The 27,367-nt window shown below is 38.9% G+C and overlaps 2 protein-coding genes across 2 annotated transcripts; both read left to right on the top strand.

Moving 5' to 3' along the window:
* Window positions 1-499: 499 nt before the first annotated feature.
* Window positions 500-16,285, top strand: peds1 (plasmanylethanolamine desaturase 1). The gene is made up of 6 exons (XM_017693462.2): window positions 500-671; window positions 7,575-7,694; window positions 8,260-8,351; window positions 8,607-8,751; window positions 9,201-9,413; window positions 11,221-16,285. The coding sequence occupies exons 1-6, from the start codon at window positions 536-538 to the stop codon at window positions 11,340-11,342; spliced, it is 828 nt and encodes a 275-aa protein (XP_017548951.1). The 5' UTR covers window positions 500-535; the 3' UTR covers window positions 11,343-16,285.
* Window positions 16,286-16,927: 642 nt separating this feature from the next.
* LOC108425074 (ubiquitin-conjugating enzyme E2 variant 1-like) lies at window positions 16,928-26,550 on the top strand. The gene is made up of 4 exons (XM_017693461.2): window positions 16,928-17,054; window positions 19,372-19,520; window positions 23,209-23,334; window positions 25,962-26,550. The coding sequence occupies exons 1-4, from the start codon at window positions 17,033-17,035 to the stop codon at window positions 26,106-26,108; spliced, it is 444 nt and encodes a 147-aa protein (XP_017548950.1). The 5' UTR covers window positions 16,928-17,032; the 3' UTR covers window positions 26,109-26,550.
* The last annotated feature ends 817 nt before the right edge of the window (window positions 26,551-27,367 follow it).

The raw sequence follows: 27,367 nt of genomic DNA, 5'->3' as shown, positions 1-27,367 counted from the left end.
TCTCCAATGTGTTGGAGAAATGCCTCTGATTATAACTCGTGGTTCTAAACAGAACCACTGCGTTTACCAAATAAACATGTTTTAAGTGTGTAACGTTAACTAAAATGTAATGGACGTCTATGATACTTGGTGACCTCTGTTCTTTTACCCTAGTAGATCCATATCAGTCCACCTGTAGCACCTCGCTGTCTTGTCCAGGTTGTTCGGTGAACCGCTCTTTCTTCGTTTGACTGGTTTTATGTTTTGAAAGGCGCTGGAGTGTAGTGGGCTACACCCTTATCTCGGGATAAATCATAGGCATCTAAAGCTGTTTTCCGATTGGTCGCAAACGGGTGGGGTCAGGATGTGCGTGTGCTCTCTCTGCAATTTGATTGGCTTGTTGGCCTGTCACTAAAGTTATGTCTCGTTGCTGATTGGCTAAGCTGCAAACGTGATTGCGAAGCGGCGTGGCCTGTGGTTGGAGGCGTGGCCGTGTGTGGCAGGCTGTGTGTGCGTGTGAGAGCGGGGAGAGGAGAGGGCTGAACCCGGAGTGAACATGGCGAGCATCCTGAACGAAAACGGAGCCGGGGAGGACTTTCAGAAGAGCGAGCCGAACGGCGCGGTCCGTTCTTCGGCTAGATGGGGTCCCCAGCACGCCGGTGCTCAGGAGCTCGCCAAGTTATATTCCCCAGGTGAGCGCGTGTCTGTGGTATTCGGGCTCCGCCTGGCGCCGCTTAGCCTGCCTGCTAGCCGGTTGTCATCCTGCTGCTGCTGCTGCTGCTCCTGCTAGCGGGGAAGGAGCCGTTCAGAATGAGCTAACTCGCTAGCGTTATGGGTCACGAGTTTCGGCCGGAGAGAAAAATGGCACAGCAAAACTTTGAGTGCTCGCTTTGTAATAAACACAGCAGTCGGCGAGAGAAGGGAGACCGCGTATGGCGCGGCTGAAGCCACGGGGTGCGTGTAGCGTGTAGCGAGTTAACATTATTTGACTGTGTAGTTGGAGCAGAGAGTCAGCAGCGCGACTCGCATAGGGGTTAACTGGGTTAGCAGGGTGAAATGTGGCTTAATGAATAAATGCCCGAGATCAAGATATTCGAGTGTGTTCATGTTTGAGCCAGTATTGAGAAATGCGTGCGTGCAACCAAAACCACAGTAGGTTAAGTGTCACCCGCGTATGATCGTTCTGGGCGGGTCGAGTATGTTTCCAGTGTCCACATCACTTTGGCGGGGGGGCGTCTTTCATTACGTTTTAGCTTCTGAAGCAGTTTTGTGCTTCTTTGGAAAACCTGTTGTTTTTAAGACTGTGACTGACATGAGGTGACGTGGAGGAATAAGTCATGAGGTTCCGCGCAGCCTGTTGGTCTTTTTTTCAGCCCCGCCGACTGACCTGAACAGGTTTTAATGACAGGCGAGTTGGAATATGTTAGAAATGTGCAGGCGCAGCCGCGGAAACACCGTCTGGTGGCTTTAAAGAAGCTTCCGTATAGACTAATGGCATTAAGATGTAGGGAGCACAGTCCAAATGACGAAATGACCTACTTTTAACCAGAGGTTAACCGGGAACAGGACATGTCGATATTGGCACGTGTGAGGATGTAGAGCTCCAGAAGGACAATACAACCAACTGTTTTTCAGTTTTATTGCATGACTTTGCCCTGGAGAAGTCGTGCAGAGTGGCTTGATGTGAAATGGTTCATTGTAGAGAAACTTACCAATTCCTATTTCTTTACAATTTTATTATTATATTTATTATTATTACATTGATATTATTTTATTATTATCATAATTTCTTTTTAAATATTTGTGTTGTTTGGGTTCTATTTTTCTCTACACCAGCCTGCTAAACCTCTCTGCCATGAAAGTATGTTTTTAAGAAAAAAGTTTTAGGCCAACACCTGATCTCAGATTTACCGTAAAACACATCAGGCATCAGTCAATATACTGTATCTGTAACTACTTTTAATGTAATGATTTTGAGAGGTGTGTGTTAGAGGCATTAAACCCGTTGAACTTCTTCACCTAATTTACTGTCAATACTGTCGTGTGCTATTTTGGTTCTGTAACTTGTGGTAGTTTTGTAAAATAGATCAGAGCAGGTTGACCATACTTTACCATGCAAGGGTTCAATGTGTGTGATTTATAGTACAGTGAATACTCACCTTTTGTACCTGGTCACTGCCAGTATCAGGTACTGTAACATGAAGTCTGTTGATGGGGAACTGTAAATTTATTTTACTAGCACTTCATTAGCATTGTTTTTTATGCTGCCCTTTCTTCTTTTCAGCCGATGCAAAGCCACATTGATCAAATCAATGCTAAACAAGCTACATTCAGTGGTATTGTGGCACACATCTTGCACCAGGTGACCTAAGTTCCTTTCTTGTACAGTAGTGTCCGTGATGATGAAGAAAGTGGTTAAGTTTAAATTTTGGCGTCTGTGCAGCGTGGCATCTAATGAATAGACGTCTTTGTCCTAAACATGTGATAAATGAAAAAGAAATCAGTTTGTAGAGGAGTAACTGGGCTCAGAAGCAGTAGACGAGTACAGCACTGAGGTTGTATTGTGAACTAAGGTTACTAGAGAGAGTAAAAAGCGTGGAGATAAAATAATAATGAGTATTAATATTATATGCAAATTACTGGAAAAGACAAAGCAAGCACTGTCATTATGTAGCTGAGGTGTGGAGTATGGAGCTTAGCCATAGTCCTATGAGGTTGGCCAAGCCTCTCTGTGCTGGCCAGGCCACTGTGTACATCTTTATGAATTACTGGTTACACTGCATTGTTTAGTACTTGAGAGCACTTCAGTCCTAAGAACCTCTGTTGCTTCCTAGCTGTTGATATTTATTAGCTCCCAAATGAAGACAGACACAAATAAACAAGCAAACAGTACTCACAGCTGCCTCCTAAAGGTGGTCTAGTATTAGTCAGAAGATAGAACGTTTTTGGTTTTTATAAAACCCACAATGCATTTTCTGCTGACTTTTATTTACATGTATTTGTATCACAAATGATGGGCCTTAACCTAATTTTTGTTTTATTTTCCACAATGTAAAAACATACAACTGTAAAGGCTAAACGCTGTGGACTGCAATCAGACAAAATAATTGTGATCAGCTCAAACAAGTGCGATCAGGCAATAATGTAATAATTGTGATGGGCCCACCTAGTGTGACACACATTGAATTGAAGAAGAATGAGTTATCAGACGTAAGTACTCTGACATTACCTTCTTTTTTGTAGAGAGAATGTAATGTAACAGCTGTGGAAATTTACTAGTTTTAAGCAAGCAAGTAAGTAAACAAGAAAATAAATGCAGGCAATACAGAAAGTTTTTATATCAGTATCATTATCGACACAGACAATGTGACATCGTGCCATCTTTAATTGTGTAACATCTTTGTTTTTCTGCAAATGGACACGTTATTCATTCTTCCTCATACATAGTCATGCAGCCTAGGTGCTAATCCAAGTGGAACACATCCTTGAAACATTTTAGACCAGCGTTTAACAGGGAAAAAAATCTGTAGCCTTTAACTTCAGCCCTTATCCAGCACAACAGGCTGAGATATTTACACTTGGCTGAAACTGAAAAAAAATGACAGTAAATAAAATTATTGACATAAAATAAACTTTCTCAAATTATAACAGTTGTTAGCTACTGTATGTACCACAAAATCCATTGACCATGACAGCAGAGAACGGTTTGTTACTTAAGGCAATGAATTTCCTTATTTTTAGTTACAGTTTGTGCACTGGCTCTGTCGTTTGTGAATCTTTTCATAATTTCAGTAACTACGGATTGTGTTGGTATGTTTGTGGCAACTTGCTACTTCTGATGTTTTTCTGTATTCTCTGTATTGAGTGGGATGTTGTGTTTTCAAATGGTACATTAAACCTGTAATGTAGAAGTTCTAGGAGGTTGTTTCCTCTCTTGTTATGCAATGTGAACAGTGTTAATAAACGCTTGCGTGATGTCCTATAACATTTTCAACATTGATCTGCTGCTGCTCAATCTATTTAAACGTGTCTGTGCTGACATGAATGGAAATTAAAGGAGTTTTTTAAATCACTGTTTCTCATAGAGATGCAACGATACAACCATTTCTCTTCTAATATCGATACCTCATACTTAAGTACTGGCCGATACCGAGTACCCATACCAATCATAACTCTGTCTAACCAAATTCACCTAAAAGTCCTGATATTTACAATTACATTTACATATACACTTTTCCTTTTTTGTAAATACTTTATATTGGTAAAATCTATTTTGCATTACAAATAAAACACACTTGGCTAGATGGCATTTACTTGGATTATATTTATTAAGTGTTTCAGAAAATATATTTTTATTTACTGTATATATTTAATTTTTAATGTTATATAATTAGTTATAAGAACCATGTTTAACAACTTACTGTAAAGCTTCTCTATTGTGTAAAACAGTTGAACAGAACTGAACAGCATACAGATAAATCTGTGGTGTTTACAAAGCGGCACACAGCAGCTCCTCTCGCTCAAAAACGGAGCTGAATGTTGTTTTACATTCTACCCACCCAGAGAGCGAAGCCAATTGTTAGACAGTTGCACCACTTGGGACCAACAGAAGTTCACGTCCACTAGCAGGCTGCTATGCTAAAGGCTAAATCAGGCTAGGGCCTATCAGTATGCTGAGAGTCTGGTTGTTTCTTCCGATCTCAGTAGCAATAGCTAACTGATTGTAGATGACCACACCGCAGCAGGCGAGTGATTACTGAAAAAAGCACCTCAGCCGTTCAGTTAAGTGGTTGCTTTAACATTTTTTAGACCATATACTGCTGTTACAGATTCTGCCATGAGCATTTTTAGTGCTACTTGTCGTTCCACACCACTGACGTGTTGTTAAGTTCCATGTTGATGTGTGAATTTTGTCTGCGTTTTTGTCCATTTTTTTCTGTTTGGGATTACCTAACAGCTCAACACAGTTTGAGGCAAGTGTTTGATGATGCAGTTTACACGGTGCCCTTTGGTGTGGTTATACGCTTCCATGTCTTAGCTATATTAGCTCTGTAGCTTTGGTGCAAAACTAATGAACCAAGCATATCTTTGCTGTTCAACGGCACTGTCTAAAGGTGAAACATCAAACCACCACTTAAGCAGCATAATCTTTTATAAGCCTGTTTTGTTGTATGTTCTGTTGCCAGGCATCCTGATGCAGAAGATGTGAGTTGTCATGCAAAGGTGTATGCCTGGAGGTAGTGAGAAGCAATGTGTTTCCAACCCTGGAATGCAAGGGCAAAAGCTTTGTTTTTCATTCTCTTCCTTTGAATAGAAGCACGGATTGTGGCAAATTATTTTGATTGATAACTGACAATTATATCTGTGATTAAGTATCAACTAACAAACCTATAATCACAAACATGACACATAAAAACATAATGTACAGCTCTGCATTTTAATTAAATTACAAAAAATCAAAGCCTGGCATAACAGATATTAGTAACATAATGCTTACATTTACCACATACAGGTAGCCCCAGTTAACAAACATGTGGCTTGACTGGCACTAGCTTTAGTTAAAAAAACAACAACAATAAAGTTAAAGATGGTAGCTCACACATGTTAAACTTTTTTGTCATAAGACTTACAAGTAAACTGAATAGGGTCACTGTCAGCTAATAAACACATTTTTAGGTTATCGTTTAAGGCTATGCTTAACATGACCTATATAAAACAAAGAGAGAGAGAGAGGCATTTGTAGCCTAGCATAGCAGTGTCATGTGACTAAATATCCTAGTTGTGATAATGCTGTAAACTACATTTAGGATGGTTTAATATCTGCTATATGCCTTTATCAATAGCTCTGGTGCTATTGGTTAAAATTAGGTGGAGTCAAGGCGTCAGCTCCAGAAAAGGAGGAGTGGAGAGTCGACTCCAGAATAGCCGGTACAAGCTGCACTTTTGTGCTCTCATGCATACAGTTAAAAAATGGTGCTCAAATTGAATGAAAAAACACTTATCAGAAATTATATTAGCCTTCTTAACCAAAGACATTAGTTAAACAGTATGCATTAGCAAAAAAATCTTCATATATTATATATCATATTCATATCTTCATAAATCTCAGTTGGCTTGAGAGTACCAGTGGGAGGCACACACAGTGACATCAGAGTGTTTTCGCTGTTTGGCTGTGAATGGCTCTTTATACATCCACAGTAGATGCAAATAATCCTCTTACTCAGTGATCGGAGTGGGCAGAAGGAAAGAAATGCCACAGAAATTTAATTATAGGGCATGAGGCCAAGTTGTTGGCCCATCAGAGACACACACATGCGTATAGCATACGCCCTTTCCCTACACCCATGAACAGCTATGCTCAATATGAGGCATGTGTTTGTATGTAAACATGTTAGCGAAATATGCCGATGCAAACACAAGGTAATGACATTTAAGCTGGCTTTTGGGTGTAAGTCTCTCTCTCTCTCTCTCTCTCTCTCTCTCTTTCTCTTTCTGTCTCTCTCCACTATTCATGATATATTTTGCAATAGGAAACTAGACATGGCGTTCTACACACAAGCACATAATTTTGCAGCAACCATCTCTAGGTTGGATGACCTTTATAGAACATTGTCTCATTTCACCAAATAAAGAAGTGTAGCAGTTTTTGGTCAGAGTTGCTACATAAAAGCACCTCTTTTACAACATTATTGCAAAACAAATTGGAAAAACAAAATTGGGTAAAATGAATGGAAACAGTGGTAAGTAGAACAAAATATCAACTGTAATAAAAATTTAAATATCAAGAGTTAGAGCAGTTGTATCAAAACTGAAGTGTAATAACTCTGTCACTTGGTTTTCAAGTACCACTTTAGTGTAGCAGCCCTACAGTTTTTTCTTCATACATCTTTGTTGCCACATGTGTACTGAAATGCAGTGCGCACTATAGCACACCCAAATGCATTTTTGCTTCATAACTTCCAAAAAGCAAAATTTTTAAAGACAAAATCTTTTCACCAGTTCCGTGGCTGAAGACAAACTAATGTGCAATTTGAACCATTTAGTTCTGCCTTTTGCATGATATGCAAAAGCTACTTTTGCAAACTAGTCCTAGGTTTTTCATGCAGTCCTCATGTAACTGATACAAAAAAATCACAACAAGACCCTGAACCTCAATAATTATAAAAAACATATTGACTTTTGGAAGCAATATGACTGCCATAGCCTTATGAACTCGAGAATGCTTCATCCAAAAAAAAAAAAAAATCATGAAACTTGAATGGTGAGTCTATGTAGGCACTTTCCAAAAGCCAGTGAAGTTTCAAAATGTTTGGCCACAAGCAGGTGCTATTGAGAATGAAAGCACTTTGCAAAACAGCTCTGTCAGAAATTTGAACATGTCATGTATTTTTACATCTAAAGTTGACCATTTTTGGAATGTTCTGCAAAGCTCAGTATATCAGTAGATATGAAATTAGGCATGCGTCATGTTTAAACACCACAGCTCAACAGTAATGTGATAATGATTCAGAGGGATTGCTGCAGGAACATGGATCAATTTTGCTGACTTTGTGATACAGAGATAACTGTGTGTCTTCTTTGTTTCTCCTGATTAGGGAAAAGGTGTCAGGAATGGATCAGTGTTGTTCTCTGTTTTGCGCTCATGGCCTTTAATTTCTTTCACCTCCTCGCCCACTTCCACCTGGGCCATGTCTGGTACATCCTTTTGGGAATCGGTTAGTACCATACACACACACACACACACACACACACACACACACACATACACACACAATGGACAAACAAACAGCTTGTCTGTTCTTTATTGATGACCAGCTATGACTCAGCACATGTGTGTGTGCATATAAGCAAGCAGACTGAAACTCAAGTTAGGTTTATATTTAGAGTTTTCAGTCAGAGCCTCAGCTGTCTTCATACTATGACAGATTTGTGTGGTGGGAGTTAAGGTTGTGCATTTCTGACAGCACTTTGCATTGATGAAATGTGCAGCAGTTCTATTTATATAATGTGTAAATGTTTTACTATGGTGCTTTTATACAGCTGGGCTAAATTCACAAAGAATCTGATTAAGCATATCCTATTTATAGCCATTTTAAATATAGATAAAACAGCAGTCTGTCTAAAATGGACATTACATCAACCTCTCTTAAAGGGATGCTCGTTTGTAACAGATTGAGAACCAAGTACTTTTATCAAGGTATTTTTTCAGGTATTTAGTTGGTTATTGCATTCATGTAATATCTGTATTAATTTCAGTATTTTTGTATTTTCTGCACACAGTGGGCGGAATCTTAACTGCAGACTTTGCATCTGGACTGGTCCACTGGGGGGCTGACACATGGGGATCGGTGGATCTGCCCATCTTTGGAAAGGTATGGGGTGCATTGACATGACTTCACTTTTCTCCCCCTACATCATCTCCTCAAATATGTTGCTGGGGTTGCACAAAGGCAGTGTACTGACAGCTGTAATTCTCAGTTCATACAGTTAATTTTAGTGTTGAGCATTTGGCTGGATGAGAAAAGAGAGACGGTCTGGTGTTTGTGTTTGTGAGATGCTTTGTGTGCTTTGGGGAGCAGGTTTGCAGGTCTCTGTGTGCTGACACTGCCATTCCTCTCCTCCCCAAGGCATTCATCCGGCCATTTAGGGAACACCACATCGATCCTACAGCTATCACACGGCACGATTTCATTGAGACAAATGGTGATAACTGTATGCTGACTATCGTCCCTCTGGCAAACATGGCCTTCAACTTTCATACGTTAACACCAGGTAAGACAGCAGAGCAACCGTGGGACACCTGTTCCAAGCCTCGTCTTTCACCGTTATTTTGCTATACTATTTAAGTGTAACTACATCATTAATCACAACATTACGTTCATTCAGTTTACATTTTACAGGTTTGAGTCTGCATTTTTTGACTTTTTCAGTGTGGTTTGGTATCCAAAGTATGAAAAACAACAATGTATGCACAACAGTAGGTTTATCTAAAATATGTCCTGTAACTTATGAACACGTGTGCTTTCGATGGAAAGATTAGAATCCACACTTTCAGCAGAACAGTTTGAAGTGATATTTTAACATGCTTTTGTCAGAACTGGCTATAACTATGACTTTTAAGGGTTTGTTGAAAAGAACTTGTTTCTTAACTTGTGCCAATTTTATCAGAGACTTACTTGAATGAATTCCTAACATTTTGATCTAACTCTCACTCTTTCCAGTGGAGATTTATCATATCTACCCCTGGTACTGCTATTTGTACGCGCTGGCCATCTTTGTGACGTTGACTAATCAGATCCATAAGTGGTCTCATACTTATTTTGGCCTGCCATGCTGGGTCACGTTCCTCCAGGACTGCCACATCATCCTCCCTCGCAAACACCACCGAGTTCACCACGTATCACCTCATGAGACCTACTTCTGCATTACCACAGGTACATAACACTTGCACACCTATGCATCATCACCATTTATTCTGTCTTGCAAGTGATGTAGCTCTAGGCCATGTTTACATTACAGGGCTGAAATGGCACAGATCTGATTTTTTTTCACCTAAATGTGACATAGACCTTTTTTTTCAAGGGCTGTGTGAACACACATATCCTGTCTTTTCAAATCGGATTTGAACCACTTTAATAGGTCATCCTAGATTGCATGACTGAAATTCGTGTTTGTTTGTTTGTATTTTTGTTAAACATCACTCTTCACTGCATGCAGATATCACTGTTGTGCTGCATCTTCCCATGTGGACATTTTTAGACATAGAGATAGATTCAGTTTGCTTAGAGCTTGTTTACACCTTGCATTAATATGTTTCATGTCTGGGTCATGTCTGGATGTAGTTTGTCTGAATTCCATTACACTTTTGTTTTATCTCAGTCAAACGCACAAAACAGAGCAGAGCATAAGACTTCACTGAAATGCATACATGGTGTGACCAGATGAGATCTGAACTAACTTTCCCGTGCATACATCAGTAAATGTTATTTCAGTTTTACTTCCAGTAACGTACTGTAGACATGATTTCTAACTTATTACTGTCAGTGATTTATACACTGGCAAATATTGGAAAAAATTCTGTAAAATGGGCAACTAATCGTCTGCCTCTGTGGAAGAGATGGCTTTGTCTTGAAGCCGATGTGATTTCTGCATTGGTAAGAGTCAGTACTGTGTAAGACTTGCTAGAGAAGTTAATAAAGTAAATAAACTTGTTTAAAGTGAATTCCTGAGTGTGTATACCCCTGGCTTTTCATGTGGTCAAGTGAAAACCAAATGTGATGCAATGACCAAAACGTATGCAAGCTGTAAACAGCGTATTAGACACAAAAGTGAAATATAAAGGTTAAAGGATAGAATTTGACTAAAAAAAAATGATTTGCGAGTTTTGTAGCCATCTACAGTTGTCATTGAATGTGTGTTTGCTCCCTGGTGATAATGCAACCATCTGTGGTTTAGAGTCCAAGACAGCATAGTTGGCCTCTCTCTCTCTGAGTGGGTAGGATGGCACTCATTCTCCCACCTTCACTCACTATTAGCCAGTAGAGCTGAACAATTTGAGGAGAATATCTGAGTTATTTTTTGTTGTAAGTGCAATTTAAAGGCAATTATTTTCTATAAATCAAGGTCTAGGCTTGTTATTTTGGCCAAGAAGACCAGTAAATTGTCTTTTTCTTGCTTGTGGCCTGAATGTTGAACATTATCAGTTAGTTGTGTGGTTTTGTAAACAGTACTTGTGTGTTTAATTGTTTCTGATAGGTCAGTTTATCTACAGACTGTGCACAAGCTCTGCATTATTGAGTTAAAAAGACAATAATTATGTAAGCTAAGTTACTATAAGCTAAAATTAAAAATGGCACTACTTCAAATTGCAGTTTTAATGAATAAAGATTCATTTTTAAACCAGCCAATTCAGATGTCTGTTAGCTGGTGTAACAGAAGTGGCAGTTAGCATTCTGCTCCAAGTGCGATGAGCTGTCCAATTACTATGCATTAGTGGCACTTTGGAAATATTCAGTGGCATTTCATGTGCTTCAGAGGAAGCATGTGCTAGCCTTCACCCTTCCAGCTTGGTTGCATCGGTTAGTACTCCACACACAGTGATGGGTGACCTAGTGAATGGGTGGAATTGTCCATGACTGACTTTTCATGAACCAAAAGAATCAGAATTAAAAAAATCAGCCTTATGACGTAAAAACACTGTTGGGTTGTCCATTAAATAATGGTGATTGTGTTTATGTGCAGGCTGGTTAAACTATCCACTAGAGAAGTTTGGTTTCTGGAGGAATCTGGAGGACATCATCCAGGGCCTGACGGGAGAGAAACCCAGATCAGATGATCTGAAATGGGCTCAGAAAACCCAGTAACCTCTCTCTAACTGGTGCCAGACCCCTCTCCTACCTCACACCTCTGCAAAGGGGACCAGCCTCCATCTCCTCTTCATTCAGCTCCCATCAATCTCCCTGAGCAGTGGAGCAGATAAGAACTTGCCACCCTTGCCAGAGACTGAGTGAACACCAATAAACAACAGAAAAGCTCCAAGCCCACAGAGAGATGAAAGGAAGAGAGGAAAATTAACAGAAGGTTTGAAAGCAATACTGCTCCACACTTCTTATCCAGCAACAGCAGTTTGCTCTCCAATCTGTTTTATATTTACCCGTATTCACCCTTTTCCTGCACAGAGAAACCGTGAAGCCATTTTACCCCCTTAGGGGTATAAAGCGTCCAAAAAAAAAGCCCTGTCGAGAAACTTGACCCTACGACAAAAATGAATATAACTTTCTCAAAGCGCAAAAAATGGAAAAATCCAGATTGAAATACTTGAACAGAAGTGAGCTCCAGTTCAAATGGATGACTTTGGTTTGTTTTATTATTTTTATTTTTTTTATTTCATTATAAAAACTGCTCACACATCTCTGCACACTGGTTGGTCTCTTTGCTCACAAGCTCTGTCGGTTGGTAAACTGTGGGACTGGACCTGTCTACACAAACTTCAAGCAAAGGGGAGCAATCTGCCTCTTTTTTTCTCCCCCAAACACTGTAGTGTCTCTTTGTAAGGACATCGTGGCTCGTTTTGAAAGAGGGCTGGAACTTAGTGTCTTCACCTGTCGCTGGTGTCTGAACGGACATAGCAGTCGCATATGCAGTCTTTTCCTAGGTCCGCCTTACTTATGCAGTACATGCAGAAGAGACATTTTTCTCTCACGTACGCTCCACAATGTGCACTTTGCACTCCATTATTTACACAATACACTTCACAATCTACACTATACACTCCACATACACTCCATACAAAGCCTTTTGGCCTATGCCTTCTAATCACACACTTTTCTGTTACATGTTACAGTAAGTTTTGCCTCATGGTTACACACAGGACACACACACACACACACACACACACACACACACACACACACACCCGAAGCAAGCATCAATCATTAAGGAAACGCTTTTTTTGCACAACCACTTTTTCCATCACTAATGTTCTAGCTGTTCTACCTGTTTATAGGTGCTGTGAAAACAACCAAACATGACAAAGACAAAGTGAAATTTTTTACTTGTGGTCTAGGCTGCAATTTGATTTAGCCATCTGTGCATCATGGTAGGAACAAGTGGTCTTAGCTGTACTAAAAACTAAATAGATGGTGAAAAACAATTCATAGCTTAGGTTAATGTTTAGGAAAGTCATTTTTAGGAAAGACAGGTTGTATAAAGAGATGTTCTTGTCTTGAATTGCTACACATAGCTAGGTCAGTTAAGTTTTTTATTTTTATTTATTTTTTTTCCATTGCTTTACTTGTTTTTTGGTGCCCAGACATATACAATACTGTGCAACGGTTTATTCAATTTCCAGTCAAAATGACAATTAAGAAGAAATTATTCATTTTCAGCGTCAAAGTGAAAAAAAAAGTAGAAAACAATTTTATGTAATATTTTTCAGTATTTATTGCATCCACTCCTTTTCCTTTAATACAGCTTTCATTCATTTTTGGAGTTTTTAAAAGAAATCTGTAGGGAGATTTTTCCACACCTCCAAAATTCAGTTTTACAGGTTGGTTGCAATTAGTTGGTTAATCAGGTCTAATTTTTAAAATTCTGGTCTTAGTAACTTCCCTGTATGGAAGTGAATGATCTTATATCTCCTCAGATACATCTCCAAAAAATTAATTACTTGTACTGAATGGACGTTTTGACTGGATATAAAATAAAGGCAGGGTGCACAGTGCTGTGTGTAGATGCATTACTAATGACTCTTTTTGAGGAATACAGATGTTTAGGTCAGTTTGAGCATGTTTAGTCACAAGCTGTTATAACAGCATTTAAGGTTTTATAGCAGCATTTAAGGTTTTCAGTAGCTCTAAGGCTACGTACCATTTGTCATAACAAACCAGACAGCACGTTATAAAGTCATTAATAATGGCTTTGTAACTGCTGAATGTGTATAAAACAACCATGAGAATATTAATCATGTCGTGTTATTATGATGTAATTACTATGTCTTAATGAATGTCATCAAAATCAATCAAGATAGTTACTCATTTTATTCCACAGATTATGTTTAGATTATTTAAAACTTTTAAGAACCACAATATGTTTAAGAAGCAAGTCGTATAACCCGTGCACAAAATAAATGTCTCTGATAGGGTAGTATTTACCATGAAGAGACCACATTGCTTTGTTTAAACCTACAGATAAACCTAGTATTTTTCCAGAGATTTGTGTACATAGATTATTAGCTAGTGCTGGCCATGCAGATGAATCCTCCTTATCACGATCCTCACAATGATCATTACTTGAAAGAGGATGGGAGATCTATAGCAAGTGATTTGTGTATAGAAAGATATCTAACTATGTTACATAACAAAGGTTTTGTATTTAAATTTGTAGAACTGATTGCTTTTTTTACACCTTGTCAAATGTGCCATTTATCCTTCCTGCCAGCTGTAGATCCTGTACTTTAACAGAATGTTCTATGTGGAGTAGCCTTACCAAGTTGTGTCTAGCCTTTCGGAAATCCAGTCTTTTCCTCACTTAATGTTTTTTGATCTTTACCCCTTGAAAGCCAAAACGTAAAACATCTGTGGTCAATTCAAAATGACTAAAACAGGGATTAAGGTGGGCGTGAAATATTATGTCATAAGCTTTCAAAGCACTGCAAAAGGAAATAAGGAAATGTTGCAGTTCTTTTCAGTTATGGGTCAACATAGAAAAGTATTAGGACATGTCTTAGGTCAATACTTTAAAGGTCATTCTTTATTTCAGATGCGTCAAATAACACACAACATTAGAACAATTGCCAAGAGTTTCTATTTTTACATTTTTAAAATTTCTTTACCACTTAAAGCAAAATGCGTTGTGAAATGATGTGATGTGTACATTGAAGCCTCAGATATGCTTTTTTTTTTCTTTCTTTTTTTTTTTCCCCCTTTCCTTTCTTTCTAATGGGTGTTTGAATGGGATGTGAGTTTGTAAATTAAGGTTGATAAAGTGTGGCCTTTTCCTAATTTGATGCTGATTTGAGATGATTTAACCTACTTATCATGCTGTAGTGTATTTAGGCTAATGTTTATTTAAGCCTAGGAGAGCTGAAGAAGGTGGAATTCCATGATTCTCACAGAAATATATTTATTTCTTAAAGAAAAAAGGAATACTCTGTGTACATAAAGTATGTCTAAATCTGTGGTAATCTGGAGCTCCGTTTTGTAATCAGTGTAATTAAACGTTTGTTTCAGCTCTAGTATAAGATTCCTAGATTATGTACCTCTCTGAGATATCCCTCATGCTTATGGGGGGAATTCTGCCCATTTTAAACAATTTCTGTATAATTCAATCCTCAAGGTGTAAACTACATCAGTGTGTCTTGATGTGAAATGGTTCATTGCCAAGTCAAATTTCTTTACAGTGGTGGTGATGGGAACAAGGGATTGTGGCATCTAGAACAAAACTGTAACCATTTTATTTGCTATCCAAAATGACAAGTGAACTTAGTCATGTCTTAGTCATGAGTTTTTATGTGTAATGTCAGTAATGGTAACTATTTTGCCTTACAATACCTTGCATATACCTCTCTGCTTTTAAACATACACTTTAGGCCAAAAGGTATTGGTAAAATCATTATAAAACACTGTCTCAGGCATCAGACACCATTTGTAACCATTTAATGTTATCGCATTCTGTGAGGCTGCTTTTAAAAGCATCAAACCCTTCAGATGTCTGGTTCCTATCATTATCAATTCTGGCTCTGTACGTTTCCCTAGGATGGCACATTTCATATCAAACAACTTTAATTAACTTTGTTTACATCTTGACCATTTAATTGTGCAGACATTTTGACAAATCTGCAAAATTTCCCTTGAAAGGAGGATCAATAGCTTCACTGATTTTTGCAGCTTGTTAATTACAGTAATAAAGCTGATTTTTAATTATGGTTTAACCAGTGCTAGTGCATTCCTAGGCTTTAGGCCATCATCAGTGATGGTCCAGACACAATATATGCTCCATAAGCTACCAATATTTTAAAACAGTGGACAAATCAAACTACAGAATGCAGTTTTTCTCTTTACCTGTATTAGATGGAAGCCTCGTTCAGTCGTGTTGGTGCATAAATGACTTGTGACCTTGTGTGCTGCAGTCCAGTAGACTGTAAAGCTCTCATGTGGGACTGTATGGACTTTAGGAATTTGAGTATGAAGTGTCATAACATTGTGTACACATTTGAGGAACACTGTTACTATGTTATTATTGTTATTATGGTGTACTAAAGGGGCTAATTTTATCACTGAATGTGGCTTTAGGTGTGTTGGGTGATTGATGAAGTGACTGTGCTCAGGCTTTCAGACTCATGCTTATTTAAATGGAACACACTGCAATGGGATAGTGTCTTTCTCCATCCAGTCCTGTGGGATAACACTATACATACGTAAATTGTCTGCTTCTGAATCGATTGTGCTGAATTGTTGCAGCAGCATTAATCGGCCATTTGATTGTACATGGCCCATCGAACATTGTGTTGTCTCTCAAATTGAATCACAGAGAGCAGAAGTTGACTGCAGGCTCTGTACGTCTTCAGCACTGTCTTATTTGACGTTGCCTCACACCTCAAAGTCTGAGATCAAGTTAACGTAGATTAACTTTTGTTCTGGGTTGACATTTCTCATGTGGGTTTGGTGGGAGTGGATTTTGTGGTGGTCTACTTAAATATCAAAAACAATGCCTTGATGCCTTTCTGTTGTCTCCCATTAGGAAGACTTTAATGTTACCATGTATATATTATATTTATAATGAAATTAATAAACTACCAGAACTGTTATGGTCTGATGTGGTTAAATATACTGTGGAGTGAGACTGATGACTGGTAGGTGTAAATAAGTTAAGGATGAAGCTATTTATAATACTGTTTTTAGATCATTGAATACTCAATACTTTGATAAAAATCTAATAAATAGCATTGAATTTATATATTTTAAGTCTCCACAATCTGAGTACGCTAACCCTTTGTGGTGCGCTCACACTCATTCGCTGTAGTGAAGTGAAGATCGATTCAATTTCTTAGAGCCGATTCTTTTGGACATTACGTTTCAATGAATCGGACGTTCGATCCAACGATTCATTTGTATACAATTTAAGTCAGTTCTTTTCTACTCCATATACAGCGGCGTAATGTTCTGCGTGAATTGGTCTGATTTCACTCACCTTTTCTACTCAGTAAAGGGGTTAGACCCGTCTTTCTGAGCGCAGGTCTAAAATACGCGCAGCACGTAACAGGAAGACAGAACAGCTGCACCCTACAAAGAGAAAATGTAAAGCGATTCAAAGAGGTGGGTGTTAATATGTCACGAGCCGGCCTTTTATGCTATAAACTTATGAGATTTCATTTTAAAATGATGAATAATGGTTCATGTTCGGCGTTTCAGCCTCAAACACGGACGGAAACATTAAGTGACGCTACAAAGTTAAGTTGGACTCGTGAGTCGGTTCGACTGATTGATTTAAAAACAACCGGTTCAAAAGAACGATTCACGAGTCGGACTTCGCTAATTCACTGTTTACTCACAAGATGGCGGTCGCCGCCGGATCAGGTAAGTCATCTCCCTCGTTTTACAGCTCGCTTTTCAAGCATTTTATGAGTTTGTTCAACAGCTACCGATCAGGACTCGGAGGTTATAGTTGCTGTCAGTTCAGCCAAGTTTTAAGGCTTAAGTTAAGGGCAGTTCAGCTGGCCAGCACGCCGCTGTGCTAACCTACCGGCTACCGCGGCATGTTGAAGTAGCTCTCGCCAAACCGAGTCTGAAATTATTTAACTGACATCGTATGAAAATGCGTTTTCAGAAACGGTTAAACAATAAATTGCCTTCAGCTCGGTGGCTGCCTTGCAGTTATGTAGTTTGAACGGCTGTGTAAGCGTGGCTCGGTCGGACTGGTGGGTGTACTGAGCTGCCAGCTGCTTTGTCACCTATGCGTTGCTGATAGACCAAATTAAGCCCAACCCGGCTGCTTTCAGACACTGCTGCTGTACGACATGTTCGCTTTATTCATTTACCTTCGCCTCTCGTGTGATAACACATTATTTTATTAACTGATAACAGGCGATAGCTGCACCGTCGCTGCAGCATCATTCAGGCAGTGTAAATAACCGAGGACAAAGACCACGCTGTCTGTGTTATTATTGGGGGTAGTGTTATATCCACACAGACGATTGGTGCATTTTAAATCCTTCCTGAGTTTGTAGCACGTGTTTTAAAAGATTATTTGGATGCCGTGAGGTTGTATGTTCTAAATGAATGAAGTCTTAAGTAAAAGTGGCTTTCCGGCCTACTACTAGCGTTTAATTTGTCATGTTATGCAATATTCTGTGGTGCAGCATTGCATTGCGAGCCTCACTGACTAGACAGAATCCAGGTTGTGCATCCTTTTGTATTTCTGGCTATTCATTTTCTATCACTACAATACCCAGCATGCCATGTAGAAATCCAGACTGCTAACGTACCAGATGTAAAGGCTAAAAAATACAGTCACAATATTCAGCTTCCTAGCAGAAACAGTAGCTGTCTGGCTTCCTTCTACATTTGCCTGCCATCGAAAAACTCATTTAAACAGTCCGCCCTCAGCTATCCACATCAGAGCCCTAGGAATTTTCACAAGTTCCTCCCACCTTCAAGATATGTCATCAGACGTTTGTTTTCCTAAACTTTAACATGTAAAAACCTCACTCTGGAGACTATTGCGGCACTACATAGCATGCAGATAGACACGTTTCCAACAGGTGTAGCAATGGTTACATTTTTCATATTGGCTGGAGTGTCTCTTTAAATAACATAAGATAAGATAAGATAAGATAATCCTTTATTAGTCCCACAGCGGGGAAATTCACAGTATTACAGCAGCAGCATAGTAACAGAAGTAAGGTGCTCAGTAATAGAAACGGCAGGCTATAAACATTATAAATAATAAAAATTAAAGTTAAATCTCTAGATAACAGATACTCTAATAACAGTAATATTCACTGCATAAGCACTAGTCAGAAGCCTCGCTTAAAACATTTTAGCTTCTAAGATTTTTATTAGACCTCAGATGTTCCAGATGTTTGTTTATAATGGGGTTCACATTGTAATGGGAGAGAAAAATGCCAGAACTTAGTTCAGTGATTCTGTTAATATAGTGTGACTCAGCGATTTCTTACAGGCCACTCTTTTTCACAGTCTTATTCAGCATTTCTTGCCTGTTTGTATTCAATAATGGAGCCAACTCATCAAGCATTTTAGCACTGGACTTAAAAATCTGCATGAAGCAAAAGCAAAATCATCAGCTGATTTAATAATTCTTGGGAGTCACTCAATTCACACTAACCTACACTGTTAGGAGAGATTTTGCATTAGCCTGTAGTCATATTTTAAGCCCACGATCAGGCCTCTGTGCATGAGATCAGTAACTGATGCATGCATTCTCATCCTGAATGTGATGATCAGAAGCTGTGGCCAGTTTTGAAATGATACCATCACAGGTTATGCCTTCTTGAACAGTTGCCATTGAAAGAAATAATGAAGGTCCTGTAAGGAATTGTAACTAGACGGCCTCTAACTTCCAAGAACGGGAAACATTGCCTGCTGAAACCTGAACCCAGCTAACCAGGATTGTAATTTTCATCTAAACTAGTCACATTAGAATCTCAGTCTGACTCTTTGGGTCAGTGAATTTTTTTTTTGGGGTGCTGGTTAACTGTTAATCTTGTTTATTGAGAAAGCAGATGTCTGAACTGAGGTGGACCTACTGAGAGAGCAGAAATTGTTTGATGATATTGGCTAGATTTGTGCATGCAAGTATTTTGTCTATGTTATTTATTGTCAGAAAGGGCGTAACCTACAGTGTTGGGGGTTTTATGTGGTTTTGTGTGCCCAGGCGTGAAGGTGCCACGGAACTTCCGTCTGCTAGAGGAGTTGGAGGAGGGCCAGAAGGGAGTGGGTGATGGAACAGTGAGCTGGGGGTTGGAGGATGATGAAGACATGACCCTCACACGCTGGAGAGGCATGATCATTGGCCCACCACGGGTAACACACACACTATGTTGTAAACACCTTGCACTTACACTTTTTGTCCACTTTATGAAGTCCACCTACATTATATAGTCACTTCATATTCCATTAGTTTTGTGCACAACTCAGAGACCACCCTTCATTTATTTAATTCCGAGTCAAAACAGCCATTGATGTAGAATTCCACAGATTTTTCTAAATTTCAATGTAATTTAATGTTTAAGTAAACAAGGTCATTCAGATTGGTTTGTGATGGAACCATTTCACATAAAAGCACCCTGAATGACTTTGTTTACATCTCAATGTCTCAATTACAGGTGCATCTCAATAAATTAGAATATCATTGAAAAGGTTATTTGTTTCAGTAATTCAGTTCAAAAAGTGAAACTCGTATGTTATATAGATTCGTTACACACAGAGTGATCTATTTCAAGCGTATTTTCTTTTAATGTTGATGATTATGGCCTACAGCCAATGAAAACCCAAAAGGCAGTATCTCAGAAAATTGTAGAATATTGTGAAAAAGTTCAATATTGTAGACTCATGGTGTCACACTCTAATCAGCTAATCGGCACAAAACATCTGCAAAGGTTTCCTAAGCCTTTAAATGGTCCCTCAGTCTGGTTTAGTAGGCTACACAATCATGCTGCTGTATCCAAGCATATAAATGGAAAGTTGGGTGGAAGGGAAAAGTGTGGTAGAAAAAAAGTGCACAAGCAACAGGGATAACCGCAACCTTGAAAAGATTCTCAAGAAAAGGCGATTCAAGAATTTGGGGGAGATTCACAAGAAGTGCTGCTGGAATCAGTGTTTCTAGAGCCACCACACACAGACGTGTCCAGGACATGGGCTTTTCACATTCCTTATGTCAAGCCACTCCTGACCCTAAGACAACGTCAGAAGTGTCTTACCTGGGCCAAGGAGAAGAAGAACTGGACTGTTGCTCAGTGGTCCAAAGTCCTGTTTTCAGATGAAAGTGAATTTTGCATTTCATTTGGAAATCAAGGTCCCAGAATCTGGAGGAAGAGTGGAGAGGCACACAATCAAAGCTGCTTAAGGTCTAGTGTGAAGTTTCAATAATCACTGATTGTTTGGGGAGCCATTTCATCTGCTGGTGTTGGTCCACTGTGTTATATTAAGTCCAAAGTCAGCGCAGCCATCTACCAGGACATTTTAGAGCACTTCCTGCTTCCCTCTGCTGACAAGCTTTATGGAGATGCGGATTTCATTTTCCAGCAGGACTTGGCACCTGCCCACACTGCCAAAAGTACGAAAACCTGGTTTAGTAACCACAGTATCACTGTGCTTGATTGGCCAACAAACTCCCCTAACCTAAACCCCATAGAGAATCTATGGGATATTGTCAAGAGGAAGATGAGAGACACCAGACCCAACAATGCAGACAAGCTGAAGGCCACTATGAAAGCAACCTGGGCTTCCATAACTCTTCAACTGTGCCACAGGCTGATTGCCTCCATGCCACACGGCATTGATGCAGTAATTCATGCAAAAGGTGCTCCAACCAAGTACTGAGTGCATATACTGTACATACTTTTTCTAAGTAGGCCAACATTTCCATATTAAAAATCATTTTTTAAATTGGTCTTATATTCAAATTTTTGGAGATACTGACTTTTGGGTTTTCATTGGCTGTAGACCATAATCATTAACATTAAAATAAATAAATACTGGAAATAGATCACTCTGTGTGTAATAAATCAATATAATATAGAGTCTCACTTTTTGAACTGAATTACTGAAATAAATGAACTTTGTGATGATATTCAAATTTATTGAGATGCACCTGTATGTAGAAATTTTTCAAAGCTTTATTAAGGTATTCCCTTTTAAGATATAATTTGCATGAGATATTTAGGGTGGGAAATTAATAACTTGTACTTAATGACAAGCAATAAAATAAATGTAAGAGTGGTCTCTGACTTTTGCACAATACTCTATATGGGTATACAAATACACACTGCGGTCCATATGTTGTCATGCATAATTTGTAAGCCTCCTTCTAGCTGATTCACCATTGGTCAGTTTCTGCTGTTCAGCAGTGACGCTGATGTGGTACAGCAGAATTGATTAAGCTGCTGTTAGATTAAGAGTGGTGCACCACCCAAAGATATCTAATAGACCATTGATGATGAGGGGCCAGATGAAGACTAAAACTAAATATACATATAAAGTGGGCTGCAGTCTCTGTCTGTATGCACTCTTGCTCGATCATTGTGAGAGGCGTGATCATCAGGCTGCCACTGGCAACACACATCAGGGTTCACTTGTAAGCGGATTGAGACCTGCCGTTTTTGGTGGACAACCATCATGTGGCTTAGGGTGCACCCGAGTACAGGTGGAGTCGCATCTTTGAAAACAGACTGAATGCAAAAGTTTGATTAGTCCACACGAAACAAGGTAAGTGTGGCAGCAACCATAGAATCTACGGTCTCAACCTTGTTACTGCAGTTACTCACGTGTAGGACTGAGTACCTGAGTTCAGTACCTTTATGGCAGTGACCGACTTACTACAGTAGTACCGAGCATACATTATTATTATTTTTTTTTATTCGGTACAAAATTTCAATTCCTCAGCTTTCATCTTAGCATGCATGAGCCAATAGTCAGATCAGTCATGGGCTGGAGGTTAGGGAACTGGCCCTGTAACCGGAAGGTTGCCGGTTCGATCCCCAGTGCCGACAGCCCATGACTGAGGTGACCTTGAGCAAGACACCTAACCTATAGTTGCTCCATAGTGTGTGTGCATTCACTAGTGTGTATGTGGTGTTTCACTTCACGCATGGGTTAAACGCGGAGGTGGAATTTCCCCGTTTGTGGGATTAAAAAAAAAAAAAAAAAATAAGTATCACTTAAATTACATTCCGCCTGCATGTTATCAACATCAGTGATCATTTTTATTAGTCTGCTTTAAGACACACCCACTCTTTTTACTCTGTAATTAAAAGGAAGGTAAGAAAAAAGTAGATTTTTGGAACTGCTATAGAAGTCAAGGTATTAGTACAGATATCTATACTGAAAATCTTAACGGTACCCAGCCTTACGCATATACCTACTTAACACTGAACTGTTTATTAAACAAAGAATTGCCCATTTTCAGGCATGTTTTGTGTTCTGTTAGACCTGTGACAAATGAAACTCATCAAATAGGCTCGTGAGAGGAATGCTCCGTGTCATCTGCTTTCTCAGGAATGAGTCACATCCTTTGTCAGTCAGATATTTCCTGTATGCCAAGACTAGAACTGTTAAAATCCAAGTCATTGTATGACAGCAATTAGACAAAGGAAGTGCATATCTGTTTTGTCTTTGTGAAGGCTTAAAATGGAAATGTTAGCTTTTTATCTGTCATCTGTATCTTTCTTTTGATATTTCTACATTTATTTTGTCTGTCAAATCTGCCAAATCAAACCTTTTTGTTATAAGTCTGAACACAAAAAGGCAAGATAGTTTTGTGAATGTTTTTGAGTAAAAAGCATTTGTGTGCCTTTCAATAAAAGATTACAAGTCAGTAACTTGTTATTAATAAAAATGAGAAGGTGGATTAATAAAAGAACAAAAAAAATGATTGAGAAGTACGTAAACATATCTGGCTCTCTAATTAAAGCACTGTGTTTACAGCTTAACTCTTCCAACTGTATATTTGCTCTTATTAGTGTTGTATTTATCTGTCTTTTCTAATTGGTAGACCATCTACGAGAACAGGATGTACAGCCTGCGAGTTGAATGTGGTCCCAGATATCCAGAAACACCTCCATTTGTGCGATTTGTGACAAAGATAAACTTGAATGGAGTACACAACTCCAATGGTGTGGTAAGTTTACAGCTCTTAGTTTCTTTCTTAAGAATAACATCTTGAGCTGTTTTTGGTGTTGTTGCCATACAGAATATTAGCATACAGCAGTTCTAGACAGACAAGACGGTTCAAGGCAATTGAGTGTAAATAATATGTAAATAATTTTCCCTTTACTCCAAATATGATTTATAAGCAAGTATGTGGTCTGACATTTACTTGGACTGGAACTACAAGGCTGGTGTACACTATATGGTCAAGAGGTTTGTACCCCTGACCCTCACACTTATATGAGCTTGGTGGACATCCTATTCCAAAACCATAAGAATTAAAATGGAGTTGCCCCCTCCCTCATTTTCATCTGTAACAGCCTCCACGCTTCTGGGAAGGCTTTCCACAAGATTTTGGAGTCTGTCTGTGGGAGTTTGTGCCCATTTGTAAAAAGAGAGTTCATGAGGAGAAGAAGAGAGTTCTGTCATGTATATGTTGAATGAGAAGGCCTGACTCTCAGTTGATGTTCTAGCTCATCCTAAAGCTGTTCAGGTGGGTTAAGGTCAGGGCTCTGTGCCGGCCACTGGAGTTCCTCTACACCAAACTCCACACCAATAGCCTTTTTCAAACTGTTGCCACAGAGTTAGAAGCATATAATTGTCTAAAATGTATGGTGGCTGACCAGGCCCTATGCAGAATACAATTAAAAACATGTTGCAAACTTCTAGGCGAATTCAGAAAACACTTTCATCAACATGACTACGCATGAACTACATTTCACAAACATGCTGCAAATATCGAGAACGCATGCAACTTCACAAATGCTGCAAAGACAGTCACAGAAAATGTAAGTAAGCCACAATACAACAAACAGAAACGTTTCTGGAAGACTCTGAAGGGGAAGGAGATTTCTGTGATGGAAAATCACGGACAAAATTCGATAAGCTTGATAAGACTGCGGAGGCTAACAAGGCTCGTTTTGATTAAAGTATTTTGTGAGTTTGCAGAGTATCTACAAATTGGCGGTGTGTTTTATTTTGCAGCTCCTTTGTAAAATGCAGCACATGTTGTCATTTTGATGAAAGCAATTTCTGAATTTGCAGGTCATTTTTTATTTTAAATTTGTTGGGTTGTCTCAGCCACTATAAAAATGTCTTTGTATGTTATAGCATTAACCTTACTCTTCACTGGAAGTGAGAGTCCTAGCTTAAACCCTGATAAACAGCCCCAGATTATTATCCCTCCTCCACCAAACTTTACTGTTCAGTGAAGCATGACTCATCACCATAGTGAACACATTTCCATGGTTCCAGAGTCCAGTGGTGGGGTGCTTTACAGCATTCCAACACTTGGCATTGCGCATAGTGATCATAGGCTTGTATGCAGGTGGTCTACTACTCTGGCCGAGCTGTTGTACCTAGACGCTTCCATTTCACAGTAATTGCACTTATAGTTGACTGGAACAGATCAGGGCAGAAATTTCACTGCCATGTGGGAATAGTGGTATCCAATGACTGTGCCACATTTTTAGTCACTGAACTTTGCAGTATGACTAATTCTACTGCCAGTGTTTGTCTACAAAGATTGCATGGTCATGTGGTTGATTGTATGCACTTGTTAGCAATTGGTATGATGGAAACCCCTGACCTCAATAATTAGGAGGATTGTCCATATATGTGCATGTAATGTAGCTAGCAAGTAAAGGAAGACTATGTACAGTTATTAGCATCCTGAATCATCACATACCTGCCTCAGATATCTCAATTTGCTTAGGTGGTTTCTGACTCTGTTCAGTACAGAAAAAGTAAGGCTTTATGGAACATACGTTTGCCCATATTTGCACAATGCTAATCAATGTAGATAAGATTGCATTACTTAGCTACATTAGTCTTGTAGCTCCAATGTAAACAAGTAACAGCAAACATTTTTGCTGTTTGATTAAATTTGCAGTAAAGGGACAATTCAGAGAAGGAATATGTGCTGGACCGTGCAAAGAATCAAAGATGACTATTTATTTAATATCTGCAGTACTGTGCAACAGTCAAAGACCTCTGTCAAAACAGCCATTAAGTTATTAATTTTTCAGTGTCAGAAAAAGGAGAAAATAAGTATTTAACAGAAAATTACACAGAAAATTCAATGTATCAGTATTTAGTGTGTCCTCCCTTTTTCTTTCATTACAGCTTCAATATTTATTGAGAGACTTGCTTGCAATTTTTAAAAGAAATCTGCAAGGATATTTTTCCATAGCTTTGAAGTTCAGTCTTCAAAGATTATCTGTATTTTGCTTATCCTGATCCAAGTAATCCCAAACACATTCAGTGATGTTGCGATCTGGACTCTGGGGTTATCAGTTCAGAGAACACCAGCAGCTTTGTTTGGTTTGCAAATGTTCTTACTTTTTGTGTGTTTCATTTTCTCAGTAGTCACTTCTTGTCAGCTACACATCCTTTCAGACCTTCTGAAAAATCTAGAGAATACTTTAATGGCTGTTTTAACAGGAAATTAAATAAATAATAGGTTGGTCGTCTGTAGGGTGCTTATGTAAATAAAATGGTTTGATCCTTGAAGGTGACATGTAAATATGTGAAGTGTGTGTGTGTGTGTGTGTGTGTGTGTGTGTGTGTGTGTGTGTGTGTGTGTGTGTGTGTATTTAGGTGGACACAAGGGCGGTGTCATCCTTGGCAAAGTGGCAGAACTCCTACAGTATCCGAGTGGTGCTGCAGGAGCTTAGACGGCTCATGATGTGCAAAGAGAATATGAAGCTACCGCAGCCGCCTGAGGGACAAATATACACCAACTGAGACTGTACTGTACTGCAAACGCACACACATCCCCGTCTGTCCGTCTTTCACTACTTTTTTTTTTTATCTTATCTCATTTGTATTCATTCTTTCATTCCTGTCTCTGCTCACCTTCTAGTCATCTCTGTCGTCCTTGAATTCATTAATGCACATACCCTCTCTGTTCTCTCTCTCTTTCTTATTCTCTCTCTCTCTCTCACTCTCTCTCTGTCTCTAAAGTACATACACCATCTGGAAAGAACTCATGCCTCAGCTCAAGCCACATTATGGCTCCATTTGCTCATTTTTTGAACTTCAGTGGACCACAGAAGATGAGTGATTGTATCTCTGGTTTGTCTTAGATCAGGTCATTTGAATACTGTACATCTTACTAATCTTTTTTTTATTATTGTTTGTTATAAATTCAGATTGTACAATAACATAAATAATCTTATTGCGTGTGCCCTGTGGTTTTGTGTGTTTTGTCATTTCCATATCAGAAGTCTTACCTGGCTGGAGAACGACCTTGGTCATCTTTAAGCCTTGGAATGTCATTGTAGATGTTTGATAGTGAAGTCTTGGTATTAGCATCCAGAATTGGCAGGAGAATCAAAGATGTCCGTGAAAATGTCACAATCTGTCAACAATCATTATGGCTAGTGGTATCAGCATTTGCAAACGTCCTAAAAATGTAGACAAAAGAAATTCAGTAACTCAGTTTTTTAGAGACGCTAAAATAAAAGTGCCTCAGATTCTGAAAATGAAATATTTTGAGTAGTACTGATGTACAGTACTGTGTAAATGTTAGATACCAACCCTGATTTATTTTATTTCCAGGCAAAATGGCCATTAAGTACAAAGTAATCATTTTTCAAGAGATCTTCCTAAAGAGGTTAGATGTAGAATAATCCACCTGCCCAAGGAAAGATAAGGTCAAAGAAAAATAAATGAAAATCCAGGATTTTCCTAAACCAATGTTTTAAAAAAAATCACTAAAGGATACAGAAGAATTAGGCACATCTATGCAAGATCTCATAGACCAGTGTTTCCTACTGTGCTCTCAGATGCTGACTGTTCTGCATGTTTTTCATTAGCTCTAAAAAAAAAAAATATGCACAGGAGTTTCTGTCCATCCTTCCACTGTGAGAAGACAACTTAATGCTGTGGGTCTGAAAGGATGTGTAGCTGTCAAGGAGCCATTACAGACAGAAATAGACAATAAAGAAGAAAAAATACAAATCAAATGAAGAAGCCGCTGCTATTCTCAGCATAATGGACTG

This window comes from Pygocentrus nattereri, chromosome 28 (assembly GCF_015220715.1).
Source record: "Pygocentrus nattereri isolate fPygNat1 chromosome 28, fPygNat1.pri, whole genome shotgun sequence".
NCBI lineage: Eukaryota > Metazoa > Chordata > Actinopteri > Characiformes > Serrasalmidae > Pygocentrus > Pygocentrus nattereri.
Note: the sequence above shows the minus strand (reverse complement) of the source record. Positions and strands in the feature narration are given on the sequence as shown.

What these genes read in the sequence shown, in the direction of transcription:
- peds1 (XM_017693462.2), top strand. Translation starts at nt 536, where the DNA reads ATGGCGAGCATCCTGAACGAAAACGGAGCCGGGGAGGACTTTCAGAAG. An exon ending in GTACATCCTTTTGGGAATCG is followed by an intron (nt 7,695 to 8,259) that starts GTTAGTACCATA and finishes TTCTGCACACAG; the next exon opens with TGGGCGGAATCTTAACTGCA. An exon ending in ATCTGCCCATCTTTGGAAAG is followed by an intron (nt 8,352 to 8,606) that starts GTATGGGGTGCA and finishes CTCCTCCCCAAG; the next exon opens with GCATTCATCCGGCCATTTAG.
- LOC108425074 (XM_017693461.2), top strand. Translation starts at nt 17,033, where the DNA reads ATGGCGGTCGCCGCCGGATCAG. An exon ending in GGCGGTCGCCGCCGGATCAG is followed by an intron (nt 17,055 to 19,371) that starts GTAAGTCATCTC and finishes TTGTGTGCCCAG; the next exon opens with GCGTGAAGGTGCCACGGAAC. An exon ending in TGATCATTGGCCCACCACGG is followed by an intron (nt 19,521 to 23,208) that starts GTAACACACACA and finishes TCTAATTGGTAG; the next exon opens with ACCATCTACGAGAACAGGAT.